At 64.2% G+C, this 15,221-nt stretch overlaps 2 protein-coding genes across 5 annotated transcripts in view; one reads left to right on the top strand and one right to left on the bottom strand.

Annotated features, from left to right (window-relative positions):
* Window positions 1–1,169: 1,169 nt before the first annotated feature.
* Window positions 1,170–9,299, bottom strand: RNF25 (ring finger protein 25). Its single transcript, XM_075932975.2, has 10 exons — window positions 9,169–9,299; window positions 8,593–8,667; window positions 7,928–8,030; window positions 7,759–7,826; window positions 6,886–6,955; window positions 6,371–6,442; window positions 6,016–6,156; window positions 5,091–5,180; window positions 3,790–3,924; window positions 1,170–3,456 (listed from the first exon to the last, which is right to left on the bottom strand). The coding sequence occupies exons 1-10, from the start codon at window positions 9,210–9,212 to the stop codon at window positions 2,734–2,736; spliced, it is 1,521 nt and encodes a 506-aa protein (XP_075789090.2). The 5' UTR covers window positions 9,213–9,299; the 3' UTR covers window positions 1,170–2,733.
* STK36 (serine/threonine kinase 36) overlaps window positions 9,246–15,221 on the top strand; it is a 25,051-nt gene continuing 19,075 nt past the window's right edge. For 3 of the 4 annotated variants that reach the window (XM_075932967.2, XM_075932966.2, XM_075932965.2), the window contains exons 1-5: window positions 9,246–9,401; window positions 11,688–11,870; window positions 13,007–13,147; window positions 13,695–13,772; window positions 15,074–15,204. In XM_075932967.2, coding sequence (XP_075789082.2) covers window positions 11,787–11,870; window positions 13,007–13,147; window positions 13,695–13,772; window positions 15,074–15,204 — 434 coding nt within the window. In that variant the 5' untranslated portion in view covers window positions 9,246–9,401; window positions 11,688–11,786. Of the gene's footprint in view, window positions 9,402–11,687; window positions 11,871–13,006; window positions 13,148–13,694; window positions 13,773–13,822; window positions 13,956–15,073; window positions 15,205–15,221 lie in introns of those variants that run through there. The other variant, XM_075932968.2, reaches the window with a different exon arrangement.

Below are 15,221 nucleotides of genomic sequence, written 5' to 3'. Positions count from 1 at the left end.
GGGGGGGGGGGACTTAAACAACCAATAGTCCTGCAGCATCTTAGAGACCAACAACACCTGGCGATGGGACTGTGAGCTTTTGTGGGCACAACCCGCTTCTTCGGATGAGCGGAGTTTAAGGGGGCCAGGTTCCAAATAACTAGAGAAAGAGAGGAGATGGGGAGGGAGAGGAGGAAAAAATGGGAGAAGAACGGTCAATTCGAGTGTCCATGCTAAAGGAAGCTGATAGGGAGGGGTCAAGTACTCTGAGGTACCTGGTGTTTGGCCTTTTATGCCATAAGAATGGCCGTGCTGGGTCAGACCAAAGGTCCATCTAGCCCAGTATCCTGTCTGCCGACAGTGGCCAGCACCAGGTGCCCCAGAGGGGATGGACTGAAATCGCTTGATCATTGTCTTGTCTCCTGCCATCCCCCTCCAGCCGCTGGGATGTGGAATGTAGCAGGTGATCTAGTTAAGGTCTTTGTTTAAATCGCTACTGTAGGTATCAAACTTGTCGATGAAATTAAGCCCTGCAAGCTGGGATTTGACATTGGCTTGTAATAATATTGCAACGCTGAGATCCGTGAGCGAGTGCCCGGGCAGGCGACACTGTTCCCCAACAGGTTCGTGTGTGTTGCCATTTGAATATCTGATGTGTGTCCATTCATCCTTTGTCAGAGACCGTCCAGTCTGGCCAAGAGACATGGCAGAGGGGCATGGCTGGCACTTGATGGCATAGATCCAATTGGTGGATGCTCAGTCTGCCAGTCCTGCCCGGGCACTCACTCATGGAGCTCAAAGTTGCCATCTTATTACAAGCCAATGTCAAAACCCAGCTTGAGACAAAACCTGGCCCCTTAAACTCCGCTCATCCGAAGAAGCGGGTTGTGCCCACAAAAGCTCACAGTCCCAGCGCCAGGTGGTGTTGGTCTCTAAGGTGCTGCAGGACTATTAGTCTGTAATTTAAAAAACAACCAACAGCTCCCCCGCTGAAAGGTTTGAACATGCATGGGGAAGAGGTGGCCGTATTGCCCATACCTGGATGCCGGGGGCAGCTCTGCCGCTCCCTGTCCCTGCTGCAAGGGGGGGTTCAGGACTTTCCCACTCAGTTTGGTATTTGACAATTGAGTGTGTGTTAGAATTCTCCAGCCTGACCCCACGGAGAGGAGGGTCCGAGAGGGCGAGGCAGCACTGCTCCAGGGGAGCCTAGTGGTTCCTCCACCGCATAGGAATCGGGGCAAAACCCTCCCCGTGTTCACCCTGCCAGGCTGCTCAGCAAGAGGCAGCAGCTCCTGGCTCCCCGTGTGCCAGATTCACGTCCAGTAGAATCCCCCTAAAAGCCCCATCCCCCCACAACTGGGACATTCTCTTGCCCTCCCTGCCTGTTGCATTACTAAGCACAGCGCTGGGAAGAATCACCTTTCCTAGGGACATCAGCCCTGAAGCGGGCGTGAAGGAGCCGGGCCATGCAGACGCCCTGCCCTCCTAGACTACAGCCTTCCCCGGAGGGGGGAAAGAACAGTCCCGGGGCGGCTGCTAGGAAACAGAGCACTGTTCTGTGCACACCCCGCTGGGGGAGCCAGACACACTGCAGCGAGGGCATTGAATGCCAGTGCACGGGCAATGGGTCAGGGCGGGGGCAGATAACGCGGGGTCATTTGGGAACAGGCGCTGGGCCCCAGCTCCCGCTGTGCCTGGCTGAGTGAGACAAAGGAACGGGAGCTGGGACACGACTCCAAGGCCTTAGGCTTGTCTCTTCTACCCCAGTCCCCGTCTGCTGCCTGCACTGGCTGTAGGGCAAAAGGGGAAGGCACCCCGTGGAAGGACGGGCAGGACCGACCCAGGCGCAGTGACACAATGCTCGGCCTTGCTGGAGAACCGTTGCAAAGAGACTGGAAGAATCCGGCTCAATAAGCAAAGTCCCTCCCGACAAGCCTGCTCTGGCCTGGCTGGGAGCAAAGCCCTCGGTGAGCACTGAGGGGCTGTCTGGGGGTTACCGCTCCGGGGCTGTACACAGAGGAGCAGGGGGAGAACGCCGCCTGGGGGCTGGCTCGGCTCCAGGGAGACAGACTGGAGCGTGCCGAGAAAAGCTGCGCTCAGCAGAACAGCAGCCATTAACCACGTGACACCGGCAGCCCCGGCTGTTCCTCGAAGGGGGGAGAGCCGGGTCTGAGCCCTGAACGGGGGCAGGGGGCATCGAGAAAGGGACAGGGCACTTGACAGAGCAAACGGCCCTTTCAAAGCTCCAAGACACCAAAGCACCAGGCGGCTGGAAGCCCCAGTGTGCGGGCGGCTGCCCCGGGGGCCTGACTGCGGAGCAATGGCAGGTGGAGTCCAGCTTGTCCCGGTGCCAGGCCTGGCTTCCCCAGGACAGTCCCGCCTGCCCTTCAGCTCTAGCCCTGCTGCTGCCCGTGGCCTTGCACATGCCGGCAGGGCGGGCAGCAGTGAGGCTGGGCTGCTGCTTCAGCTCGAGGAGCCTGTCTCAGGGCAGAGCCTGCCGCACGGGGGAGGCCCAGCCTAGCCCCTCTGCTGATGGCTGCAGCCGAGGCCTCTGGCTACTCCTGGGTCCTGTCTTCCCATACAGGGAGCGTGTAACCCTGGAAGACAAGTCCCAAGCCAGCTGCCCCCACACACCAAGACCCAGGCTGGCCCTTCTTCTCCGGGAGCCAGAAACGGAGAGCGGATATCCCAACAGATTCTTTAATTGTGCACCCAGCAAAACCTGCCCCCCACCCACACCAGCCCCAGCTCCTGCTAGGAGCCATCCTCCTTCACCTGGCCATGGGGGTCTCTCCTTCCACTGGGCCTGAATGCCCCTCGCCCCCGTGGTGCCCGGGGATAGGACCCACGCTCTCTGCCCCAGGACTTCTCCCATCTCACACAGTCCCAGGTCCTGTGATAGCCCTGCCAGCTGGTGGGTCCCCTGGCATCACGATGGTTTAGGGCCAGGTTTTCCTTCTCCCTGCCCTGGGTCTCAGCTCCTGGCTCTGGTGTCTGTCTGCCCACACCAGGATTCGCCCCTTTCACCAGCAAGAGCCCCTCAGGGCCCGCATCTTTCCCATCAGCCAAGGCAGCGCCCCTGCCTCTGCTGTGCGGTTTAGGGAACTCCCAGCTGGATCTCCCACTGGGTCTCTTGCTCCCGTCGGGTCTCCAGGCGAAGCTGCTGGGTGCCCCCGAGCCATGGAGAAGGCGGTAAGTTTCTGCAGCTGCTGCTTGGGCGTCGCTGTACGGCTGCCTGCCCTGGCCTCTGATCTCCGGCCTCTCTACTCGGCGCCTGTCTCTCTTGCTCTGCTGCTCCAGCGGGATGGAGGCTTTCGCCAGCTGCCCTGGTTCTCTCTCTAGCGGGAGAGCTCGGGGGGGCCCGGCAGGCTCCAGAACACCCGGAGCTTGGCAGAGCTGCTCACTAGCAGCCTCAGCGTTTTCAGGCGGCGACAGCTCGGAGGCAGCTCCGTGGCCGAGATCAGCAGCTGCCGGAGGCTGAGAAAGGAGCCAATGGTGAGGAAAGGGCTGGCCTGCGGCGTGACCCGACTCCCGACTGTCTGCAGGACAGGGCCCCGCGGACGGCTTGGCCACGCCCGGCTCCCACGCCCACCCTGGGGCGGAGCGCTCCATTCGGGGGGGCGACCCCCACCCCAAACAGTCTGGGACCTGTACCCTGCCCCTCCCGGCAGGTAGGAACGTCGTGTGGCAGCGGGCAAGGGACCTGCCGGAGCTCCAGAAGGCAGCTCCCCATGGGCCGGCAGAGCCCGGCGCCCCCTCCCCGCACCAGCCTGCAGCGCAGCGCCCCCGCCCGGCCCGGGAGCAGCGTACCGCCTGCAGGCTGATGAAGTAACGGTTTCTTTCTGCCTCCGGGTCAATGATGCCCCCTTTCTCCTGCTGCCTTCGGTAGATTCTGCGCAGCTCCTCCCGGGCCTGCAGCGTCTTGGCATCGGGCTTGTACGGCTCCTGGGGAAGAGCAGGGGTGTGAGGGGCCTGCTCCGGCCATATCCAGCCTGGCACAGAGCGGCTGCCCCCCGCCCGCCCCAAACGCCTGCAGCCAGCTAGACCTGGGGCCGAGCCAGCGCAGCGCCAGGCCTCCCTCCGGCACAAGCCACCCAGCTTCCTTCTGAGCTGCAGCGCTGCCTAGCGAGCCCCGCACGGAGCTGCCACGGCCGGGGGGAGGCGCACCCTCTGGCCCCCGCAGCAGGGCTGGAGGAAGAAAGGGGCACTGGGGCTGCAGGCCAGGCCCCCTGAGCCTGGGACCCCTAGAGCCCCTGTGCTCTGGGCCAGCCCCTTCTGGCGCAGGCGGCTCCTGATAGCACCCGGGAAGAGAAGCACCCCCCTCGCTTTTAAGCCAGCTCCCCCCAGCACCAGCTCCTGCTCCCCCCTTGCTGCCTCTCTGACAGAGATGGCAAGGGGGGTGGGAAGCGACGAGGCGAGTTCCTACTTGACAACCCAAGAAGTATTTGCTTGTCAGCGAGTCGCCTGCATCCCTAACGCGGAGACAGCAAACGAGAGGGAACCCTGGTAGCGCCCCACCGTGCTCCCTTGCAGCGACTGGTGCTGGGCTCCCCTGCGGGAGGGTCGGACTCGGGGCAGCTGCAGCAGAGACAGCAGCCGAACCAGGGATTGGTCCTGCCTTGGGCAGGGGGCTGGACTGGACTCCTGCGGTCTCTTCCAGCCCTAGGACTCTGACTCAGGGTCTGGTCCGGCCTGCGTCCCTGCGAGGGGGCTGGAGAGCCAGCAGTCTCCATGAACCAGCAAGCACTAGGACTCGCTGAAGGGACAGGGCAGCTTTCCTCCGTGCACCTGGAAATCAGAGCAGGGACCGGCCTGGGCCCGTCTGTCCCAGGGCAGGTCTGTGCGTCGGCCTGTTGGGCCTGGCCTGACTGCAGCGACGGCACCTTGCAAGGCTCTAGTCAGTGCTGAGATGGAGCCATGTTTCCTTGGCTTCGCTCTGCCCCATCACCCCTCAGTCACGGGGGCTGGAAGCTCTGTGGGGCAGCGCCCCAGCCTCTCCCCGGGGCGTTCGTACCCATCAGACACATGCCTCAGGCACCCGCAAAAGCTCCCTCCTTCCCACCCACATCAGCTTGACACAGGCCTGTTACCCGTCTGCGGGGGCTCCTTACCAGGGGGTGCTGTGGGGGCGGGGCTGCCTGCAGAGCGGAGAGGTCATAGACCAGCGGTTCCCTGCAGACGGGGCACTGCACGCCGGCTCCCTGCGGGGAGAAGAGAGCTGGCACGCAGCCCCATCGCATCAACTCCCCCTCCTCCCCCTCTAGGAAGTGAGCGCCAGGCTTGAGTCCCAGGCGTCCTGCGCACAGCTCTAGCAGTGGGTGCACCCGGCTGCCTCTGCCTACGCTGCGCTTTCCCGCTCGGCTCGGCTCCAGCAGCACCGCGATAGCCTGGCTCACCGTGGCGACCTCTGCTCCGGGGGCTACTTCGATCAATTTATGCCACTGGGGCATGCAGGGAGTTGCTATCTAATGGCCGATCAATACCTGCATAGGCGCTGGTTATGATCAATAAGGCTTTGCATGGCTGAGGTCGCCTTCACTGAGGGCCTGTCCCTCCCCTCACACACTGCTGGGCAGCGGGTGCTGGCTGAGGCATCAGAGCAAGGGGCCCGGGCATGATTTATTTCTGACTTCGCAAGGACTGGCCGAGCGCTCTGAGGCCAGCGTGCCAGCTGGGCGCACCACTGAGGCCAAACCGAAGGGTCCCACCGACTGCCCAGCCCCTGGAGCTGGGGGAGCATGGGACTCCTGCCTTGCTTTACTTCCGTGTCTGGTCCTCGTGCCTGCAGGGACACGTGGCCCAGCCGCAGCTGGACTGGGTCTTTGGGAGTCTGGCCCAAGTTGCTTCTGCTTTCAAGCTCGTGACCGCTGAGGGCCTGACTTGTGATTGCCGAGGGCTGGAGTCGGGAACCCACGCTGCAGCTCGAGGCGCGAGCTCTCAGGTCTGGCTGCGTGAAGCTCAGTGTGGGCCATATGCCTGGCCTGGCCGGGTGAGGCCTCCTCTGTGTGACACGGGGCAGGGCCCAGGCCCTTTTACCTGCTTGGAGGGAGGCGCCAGGTGCTGCTCTCTCTCTTCCCGCTGCAGGTGGATTTGCTGCTCCATGTGCTGGGCGTAGCGAGCCAGGCAGTGAGAGTGGAAGTAGTGGTAGCACGGCGTCTTTGTGAAAGCTTCTCTCTCCTACACGACGAGAGGGGCCGTTTGGAAGAAGCCCCGCGTGCGCCCCCGGGACGCTCCCCCTCAGCTAGCTCCGATTCAGATGCACCTGCTCCCAGCGCCCCTCTCCCCTCCATCCCCACAAGCTCTGGGCTAAGGCTGCCAGTCCCTCCACCAATGCACCCCATTCCTCTCCTGAGTCGGCAGCAGGGCCACGCACTAATCCCAGGGTTCCTACCTGGAAGCCGTAGAGACAGATCACGCACTGGCCATGAGGAATGTTGTTGTCAGTGAGAATTTCCTTCCCTTTCTGGAGAAAGAGGGAGAATGAACACCCCACTCACCCAAAGCCCCAGGCGGGCCTAGACTCTGGCCTGGCCAACCCACACACAGACCAGGAGAGCATGTGTCAATATCAGTGTGTATCACCACAGGGTGGGGAACTTAAGGCTCAGGGGCCGGCTGTGGCCCCCAGCTTGCTTGGATCTGGCCCCCGAGATCCAGCATTGGGAAGCCCATGCTGGCACTCCAGCCCCTTCCCCAATGGAGCTGGAGCACAAAATCTATTAGGCTGGGCCCCCCTAAGCTCTGGTGGGGGAGGGGAATGTGTGGAGAGTCTCCCCCCCCCCCCATCTTACTTGTGTGTGGCCCCCAACTGATTTTTCTGTGGCTCAGCAGCCTCCAACCCAAAAACGGTTCTCTACCCCGATCTAGCACCAGGCCCGCCCCACCCCAGGCGTCCCCTCCTCTCACCTCAATCAGTTCATACAGCACCGCTGTCCCCACCCCAGCCTCTGCAACTTGTCCCAGCGTCTGAGAAATCCTAGAATGAAGAGGCAGAAAGTCGTGGCTGCGGAGAGAACATCCTAACCCCTCTAGAGCTGCAGTACTAAGCTGGGACCAGCAGCTTCAATACAGTGGGTGAGGAAGGCACTGGATTGGTCAATAGCGCGCCAAGCTGGGTATGGAAATCGTTGTGCTCAGATGTGGTTAACATATGCAGACCCGTCAGCCTCCCATGTACCCGTCCACCTGGCAGGGGGGTGGAAGAGGAGTCCCACTGTAACAGGTTTGAGCACTAGACATCTGGCTCATGCCCTCGAGTCTTTGGTGCACAAAAGCCCTTCTCTAAGATTCTCTACTCAGTACAGCCTGCTTGTCATGCACCAACCCCGCCAGCCCTTCAGTTCCAACCACTCTGTCGCTGGTGACAAACTGAAGCCAGGCCAAACAGCAGGACTGCAAAAGTCTGTCCAGATCTCATCACACCGCCCACAATTCTCTGGGACTTGGGAAGAAGGACACAGGAGCTGCCCGACTGGGGGAGGGAGCAGTTGCTTCAGAAGAAGGTGCAAGAGATTCCCCTAGTGGCAATGATGGAATAACCTGTCCAGGGAGAATTTTCTTCCCAACCTCAGGCATCTAGTGGCTGGCTGTGCACTGAAGCAGCATGGTTCAATGGCCTTGATTTATTTTCCGTCCAGGCCGATGCAGCTCTGGATGACAGAGCAATTCCATGTAACTGAGGGCGAATGGGGGATTCATGTTTCCCACCCCCAGCTGGAATACAGGATGTTTTTTCCCCCTCCTGTGTCTGGAGGGTAGGAGAAAACCCTTCTCACTCACTTCTGGATCTGCTCATCAGACAGCCCCCGAGGATTCCGGATGGAGATTTTCGGCACTTCATTTGGATACTAGAAAAACAAATCCAGGGATGAATGGGACTCAAAGTCCTGACCAGTCTCTTCCTGCAAAGCTTGGCTGCCCTCCTGGGGGTCAGGTACTATGACCTTACCTGTGGGGACATGGACAGCACAAGTGTGAAGCAGACATACTGAGAGTCCTGATCCTCCGCTGTTGCAGGGTGCAGGGTAATGCAGATTTCCCAGGGTGCTGACCTGCAAGGGCAGGGAGGCTGAGGTGAAGCATCCAGCTACCACATGTGGAGTATTAACGAAGTACAGATGGTGCAGTGAGGGCGACATGGACGCGTATTGTCACAGCTGCACAAACCTTCCATGCAAGCTCCATGGCGCTAAAAAGGGGCTGAGGTGCAAGGAGTGAAGCAGAGAGAAGACCCCTAGACTGAGTGTGCCTGTCCTGCCCCAGTAGAGGCTACGGTGCACTGACAGCTTAGAGGAAAAGGATCTGGCAGGATGGAGGGCAGAGATCAGCAAGAACTCAGGTACCAGCCCGAGAGCTGAGCATGCTGGTGCTCCGCTGTAGGGCAAAGGACAGCAAGACTCTCTCAGTGAGCACTCAGTCCAGACATGCCAATTTGAGCTCCATTCTCAGCTCGCCAGAGCTTTGGATCCAAGTGCAGAATGCAAAAGTGGATACCCCCCAACATCTATGTACACTCCAAGGATGGCTCCCAGCACCACAGCTGAGATACGTGTACACCAAAGGGGTGAAATACCTCCCCTCTGAATTAGTGACACCCGGTAAGAGCACAAATACCTGCCCTTTCCTCGAGACACCTGCAGCTCATCCAGGTATATGGACTCTAAAACCTCCACTTCGGACGGCAGAGCCCTGAGGAAAGAGAAGGGACGTCACACAGCTGCTCTCCCGCCTCCTCCCCCTCCCCGAGCAGCCCACTAGTCTGCCTAGCGCCTTGTGCGGCAAAAGACTCTGCTCCACTCCCAGCTACGGACAGAAGAGGCACCGCGGATCTCTACCCTAGAGCGGCCCTGGCTGGGCAGGGGGCAGCAGGGTCTAGTGGGAAGAGCAGGAGGAGCCGGGAGCCCCGCGGCCTGTTCCCGGTTCGGCCACTGGCAGGTCCCTTCCCTCGCCGGGCCCGTCCCCCCTTCAACGAAGAGCTCGTGGGAAGCGGGGGCGGCCCCGGGCGCTCGGCCTCTGGGCCAGGGCGGGGGGGGGGGGCGCTCGGGGCCGCCCCCCTTGGGCCTTGGCTTGAAGGGCCAAGAGGCGGCTGCTCCCTTCGGACCCGGCCAGTCGGCCCTGGGGCCCCGCGCCCAGCACCCCGCGGGGGGGGCTCCGGGGAGCGGCCCGGCCCGCGCCCATCGCCATAGTTACCAGTCCGCCGCCAGCTCCCCCTCTCCCTGGCCGGCCGCCGCCATCCTGCCCGCCTGCCCCGGAAGCGGAAGTGCGCGAGGCCCCGGCGGAAGACGAGCCCCCCGGCGGGCGGTTGCTAAGCAACGCGGACGCGGCGGGGTCCTCGGGGGGGGGGCTGAGCAAACGTCACCCGCCCCTTCCGAGCGCGGCGCCCCCGCCCCCGGGCCGAGCGCCGGGACAGGCCGCGCCGCGGGGTGAGGGAGGCCGGGCCTGCGAGGCACCTGGGGGGCCACGGGCGGGACCTCGGGGCAGGGCCCCCCCGCCCTGCTGGCCCCTGCCCCCGACCCGGCAGCGCCCCCTGAGCCCCCCCCCCCCCGGGGCCGCGAGCGCGAAGGCCAAAGGGGGGGGTCAGGATAGGAGCGCGAGGCGGGGGGGGGGGCTGGCGCGTTGGGGGAGTGCGGGGGGGGCTGGCGCGTTGGGGGAGTGCGGGGGGGGCTGGCGCGTTGGGGGAGTGCGGGGGGGGCTGGCGCGTTGGGGGAGTGCGGGGGGGGCTGGCGCGTTGGGGGAGTGCGGGGGGGGCTGGCGCGTTGGGGGAGTGCGGGGGGGGCTGGCGCGTTGGGGGAGTGCGGGGGGGGGGGCGCTGGCGCGGGGGGGGCTGGCGCGATGGGGGAGTGCGGGGGGGACACTGGCGCGTTGGGGGAGTGCGGGGGGGGCTGGCGCGTTGGGGGAGTGCGGGGGGGGCTGGCGCGTTGGGGGAGTGCGGGGGGGCTGGCGCGTTGGGGGAGTGCGGGGGGGGGGCTGGCGCGTTGGGGGAGTGCGGGGGGGGCTGGCGCGTTGGGGGAGTGCGGGGGGGGCTGGCGCGTTGGGGGAGTGCGGGGGGGCTGGCGCGTTGGGGGAGTGCGGGGGGGCTGGCGCGTTGGGGGAGTGCGGGGGGGGGGCTGGCGCGTTGGGGGAGTGCGGGGGGGCTGGCGCGTTGGGGGAGTGCGGGGGGGGCTGGCGCGTTGGGGGAGTGCGGGGGGGGCTGGCGCGTTGGGGGAGTGCGGGGGGGGCTGGCGCGTTGGGGGAGTGCGGGGGGGGGCTGGCGCGTTGGGGGAGTGCGGGGGGGGCTGGCGCGTTGGGGGAGTGCGGGGGGGGCTGGCGCGTTGGAGGAGTGCGGGGGGGGCTGGCGCGTTGGGGGAGTGCGGGGGGGGGACTGGCGCGTTGGGGGAGTGCGGGGGGGGCTGGCGCGTTGGGGGAGTGCGGGGGGGGGGCTGGCGCGTTGGGGGAGTGCGGGGGGGGCTGGCGCGTTGGGGGAGTGCGGGGGGGGCTGGCGCGTTGGGGGAGTGCGGGGGGGGCTGGCGCGTTGGGGGAGTGCGGGGGGGAGCTGGCGCGTTGGGGGAGTGCGGGGGGGGGCTGGCGCGTTGGGGGAGTGCGGGGGGGGCTGGCGCGTTGGGGGAGTGCGGGGGGGGGCTGGCGCGTTGGGGGAGTGCGGGGGGGGCTGGCGCGTTGGGGGAGTGCGGGGGGGGCTGGCGCGTTGGGGGAGTGCGGGGGGGGCTGGCGCGTTGGAGGAGTGCGGGGGGGGCTGGCGCGTTGGGGGAGTGCGGGGGGGGGCTGGCGCGTTGGGGGAGTGCGGGGGGGGCTGGCGCGTTGGGGGAGTGCGGGGGGGGGCTGCGGTGCGGGGGGGGCTGGCGCGTTGGGGGAGTGCGGGGGGGGGCACTGGCGCGTTGGGGGAGTGCGGGGGGGGCTGGCGCGTTGGGGGAGTGCGGGGGGGGGGCGCATTGGGGGAGTGCAGGGGGGCTGGCGCGTTGGGGGAGTGCGGGGGGGGGGCTGGCGCGTTGGAGGCGTGCGGGGGGGGGCTGGCGCGTTGGGGGAGTGCGGGGGGGGCTGGCGCGTTGGAGGAGTGCGGGGGGGGGGGCGCGTTGGGGGAGTGCGGGGGGGGCTGGCGCGTTGGGGGAGTGCGGGGGGGGCTGGCGCGTTGGGGGAGTGCAGGGGGGGGGCTGGCACGTTGGAGGAGTGCGGGGGGGACGCTGGCGCGTTGGAGGAGTGTGGGGGGGACGCTGGCGCGTTGGAGGCGTGCGGGGGGGCTGCTGGCACGTTGGAGGCGTGCGGGGGGGACGCTGGCACGTTGGAGGTGTGCGGGGGGGCTGCTGGCATGTTGGAGGAGTGCGTGGGGGGGAGGCTGGCACGTTGGAGGCGTGCGGGGGGGACGCTGGCACGTTGGAGGAGTGTGGGGGGGGGGATGCTGGCACGTTGGAGGTATGCAGAGAGAGGGCCAATGGGAAACACCCAGCCTGCGAGCACGTGTCTTGTTTAGTCTTGTTTATTCCCCTCGCCCTGCCAGGGGCAGGTACTGTCATTTCCATTGCTGCAGGGCTGAAGCCTGGAGTGGGGCTGTCCAAGGTATTTAGGCACCCGGGTCCCATTGAGACAGCACCTTTGAGGGGCTGGGTCTCAGGAACTTGCGGAGGTCACCCAGGGAGTTTATGGTAGAACACGGACTTGAACCCAGGTCTCCCGACTCCTTGCTAGTGCCCTAACCATTACCCCATGCTTCCTTTCAGCTGGCCTAGGCCTGAGAGGGAAGGTGAAGCCAGGAGGTGGAAGATGTATTGAACACCCTCTAATGCACCACTTTGCACTGTCAGGCTGGCACACCCACCATGGAGAAATACCACGTGTTGGAGATGATTGGAGAGGGCTCCTTTGGGAGGGTGTACAAGGGGCGCCGAAAATATAGTGCCCAGGTGAGGAGAGATCCAGGATGGGGCACTCTGAGGAGGAGGTGGGAAGGGAAAAAGCACCAGCGTGAGATGTGGGGGAAACACAACACAGGGCTAGAGACTCCTTGATATGGAGCTCGGGATTCTGTGATTGTAACAGTCAAGTGTGATGCACAACAGTCATCTGCAACAGATAGTTTATCTGGTAGTTGTTCACTGTTTAAGATTGCATGACAGTTCCCATTCTAAACCGCCTGTTTTCACATGCTTTCTGGAACAATCCCATGCCTATTTTAGAAAGGCCTTTCACCTAGGGTACATCTAGACTACAGGCTTTTGTCAACAGAGGCTTGGTCGACAGATACTGTCGACAAAGCTGTTGACAAAGAGCGTCTAGACTAGATCCAGTTCTGTCGCCAAAGCAAGCCGCTTTGTCGACATGAGTGTAGACGCAAAGGACAGTGCAGATGCAATAGCGCCTTCTGTCCACAGAACTCTGCCGACAAAAGGTGTTATTCCTCGTAGAACGAGGTTTACCGCCATCGACAACACTGCTGAGTTCTGTCGACAGAACTCGGCGGTAGTGTAGGTGCAGGTCTAGTTTTGTCGACAAAAGGTCACTTTTGTCGACCAAACCCTGTAGTCTAGACACACCCCTAGACTCCATTTCTACAGGCACAGTTGTTCACAACACTGTTCTGCCTGCAATTCGTTGCAGATGCAGTTAGTGACATTTAGACAACTGGGTACCTGATTTGCAGTCAGTGTGTGTAAGAGTCTGCCCCAGAAACCAGTGGCTACTTTAAAAAGTCAGAACCTCAGAGAAAGATGCAGTCTGCCTGTGGGCCCAACCAGTGACATTCACACTTTACAGAGTCTTCTAGCATCGAATTGTCGCACCTTTACAATGAAGGTTTCCAGCTGTCGCTTGTTTGGTGGAGCTCACTGAGCCGCCAGTTAGCCATGTGTGAAGAAAATCAGTTCAATATTCTAAACGTTACCAACAGGGAAACTCAGCAAACCCGGGCCCCCCATAATCCATGCAGACTGCTATGTTCACGTGCAGTGGCTAGGGGAGCCTTGGCCTTCTCCCCTAGCAGTCACTAGTTGTCCTGGCCTGGGCGGGGGCTTACGGCTCACGGCTTTGCCTGCTTCCGCAGGTGGTGGCGCTGAAGTTCATCCCCAAAGTCGGGCGATCGGAGAAGGAGCTGAAGAACCTGCAGCGGGAAATTGAGATCATGAGGGGGCTGCACCATCCCAACATCGTCCAGATGCTGGACAGCTTCGAGACAGACAAGGAGGTAGGAGGGGGCCTGTGTGGCACCATCTAGGGGGGAGGTGCATGCACTGGCAGCTGCACAGGTTCTCCGGGATAGCCATTGCTGGCAGAAGCTAGGGGTGTCCTCTCCCTTCCCGTGGCGAGGGGAAGTCCCTGCCCGGGAGGAGCAAGCAGGAGCTGTTGCATGATTCTCTCCCCCGCCAGAAGCTGGGCGAGTGCCTTGCTTTCCCATACCCGGGGGAGTCCGACAGCCAGCCTGCTTAGCGCTCACTGTGTCCCCAGTGATCCCGTCCGCCCCCCGGGCCCCGCTGGCCGTTTCTACACCCTTTGGGCTAAATCTCTCTGCGTCCCTCAGGCCCCACTGGGAGCTGCCTGAGGAAGGCCCAAGGCTGGGTCTCGGGACCTGGCCAGGCGTGGCTGGAATCAGGGTTGTTTCCTGGCACGCTTTGATTACCTCACCGATGCTCCAGCTGTTGATCCCCTCCCCCTGGCTCCCCAGGACACAGCCGGGCTCACTCCTGCTCTCTCAGGGCCCATGATCCCTTCTTGACACTCTGACTCCCTTCCAGGTGGTGGTGGTGACAGACTACGCGGAGGGGGAGCTCTTCCAGATCCTGGAGGATGATGGAAACCTGCCAGAGGACCAGGTAGCCCTGGGAGGCCGACACATCAGGGCCAGTCGGAGTCACGTCAGGCTGTGGCGGGAGGACCCTGCAGGAAGTGGTGATGTTGCTTCTCCAGGCCAGCTGGCTAGGACATGGCCGAGTCTCTAGTCTTGGGCTGATCCATCGAAGAGGGGTGAATTGGAGCCCAGACTCAGGGGCAGAAAGGTCTGATTGGCCGAACGAGAGAGAGAACTCACCTTTCACCTCTGTGAGCTGGGGTCAGATATGGCCTCAGGCTGCCCACTGCCCACCTGTGCCCAGGACTGGAATAGGGATGAGTTGGGATCAAGGATGCCTGCCAAGCTGTCTGTAGAGGGGAGCCCAGGGCCGGGCTGGCAGGGGCTGCGGGTGGGGAGTGAGGGGCACCGGAAGGGCTCGGGGAGCCCAGGGCCGGGCTGGCAGGGGCTGCGGGTGGGAAGTGAGGGGCACCGGAAGGGCTCGGGGAGCCCAGGGCCGGGCTGGCAGGGGCTGCGGGTGGGAAGTGAGGGGCACCGGAAGGGCTCGGGGAGCCCAGGGCCGGGCTGGCAGGGGCTGCGGGTGGGAAGTGAGGGGCACCGGAAGGGCTCGGGGAGCCCAGGGCCGGGCTGGCAGGGGCTGCGGGTGGGAAGTGAGGGGCACCGGAAGGGCTCGGGGAGCCCAGGGCCGGGCTGGCAGGGGCTGCGGGTGGGGAGTGAGGGGCACCGGAAGGGCTCGGGGAGCCCAGGGTGGGGCTGGCAGGGGCTGCGGGTGGGGAGTGAGGGGCACCGGAAGGGCTCGGGGAGCCCAGGGCCGGGCTGGCAGGGGCTGCGGGTGGGGAGTGAGGGGCACCGGAAGGGCTCGGGGAGCCCAGGGCGGGGCTGGCAGGGGCTGCGGGTGGGGAGTGAGGGGCACCGGAAGGGCTCGGGGAGCCCAGGGCCGGGCTGGCAGGGGCTGCGGGTGGGGAGTGAGGGGCACCGGAAGGGCTCGGGGAGCCCAGGGCCGGGCTGGCAGGGGCTGCGGGTGGGGAGTGAGGGGCACCGGAGGGGCTCGGGGAGCCCAGGGCTGGGCTGGCAGGGGCTGCGGGTGGGCAGTGAGGGGCACCGGAAGGGCTCGGGGAGCCCAGGGCCGGGCTGGCAGGGGCTGCGGGTGGGGAGTGAGGGGCACCGGAAGGGCTCGGGGAGCCCAGGGCCGGGCTGGCAGGGGCTGCGGGTGGGCAGTGAGGGGCACTGGCAGGGGCTGCGGGTGGGCAGTGAGGGGCACTGGCAGGGCTGTGGTCAGGACACAGACTCGGCCGCTGCAGGCGTCAGAGTTGCCCTGTCTCTCAGGTTCAGGACATCGCCTCCCAGCTGGTCTCTGCCCTCTATTACCTGCACTCCCACCGGATCCTGCACCGCGACATGAAGCCCCAGAACATCCTGCTGGGCAAAGGGGGTCTCATCAAACTGTGTGATTTTGGGTAGGTCTCCCAAGAGC

Source organism: Pelodiscus sinensis, chromosome 7 (genome assembly GCF_052426305.1).
Source record: "Pelodiscus sinensis isolate ZL-2025 chromosome 7, ASM5242630v1, whole genome shotgun sequence".
Lineage (NCBI taxonomy): Eukaryota > Metazoa > Chordata > Testudines > Trionychidae > Pelodiscus > Pelodiscus sinensis.
This window is presented reverse-complemented; position numbering and strand designations above follow the sequence as displayed.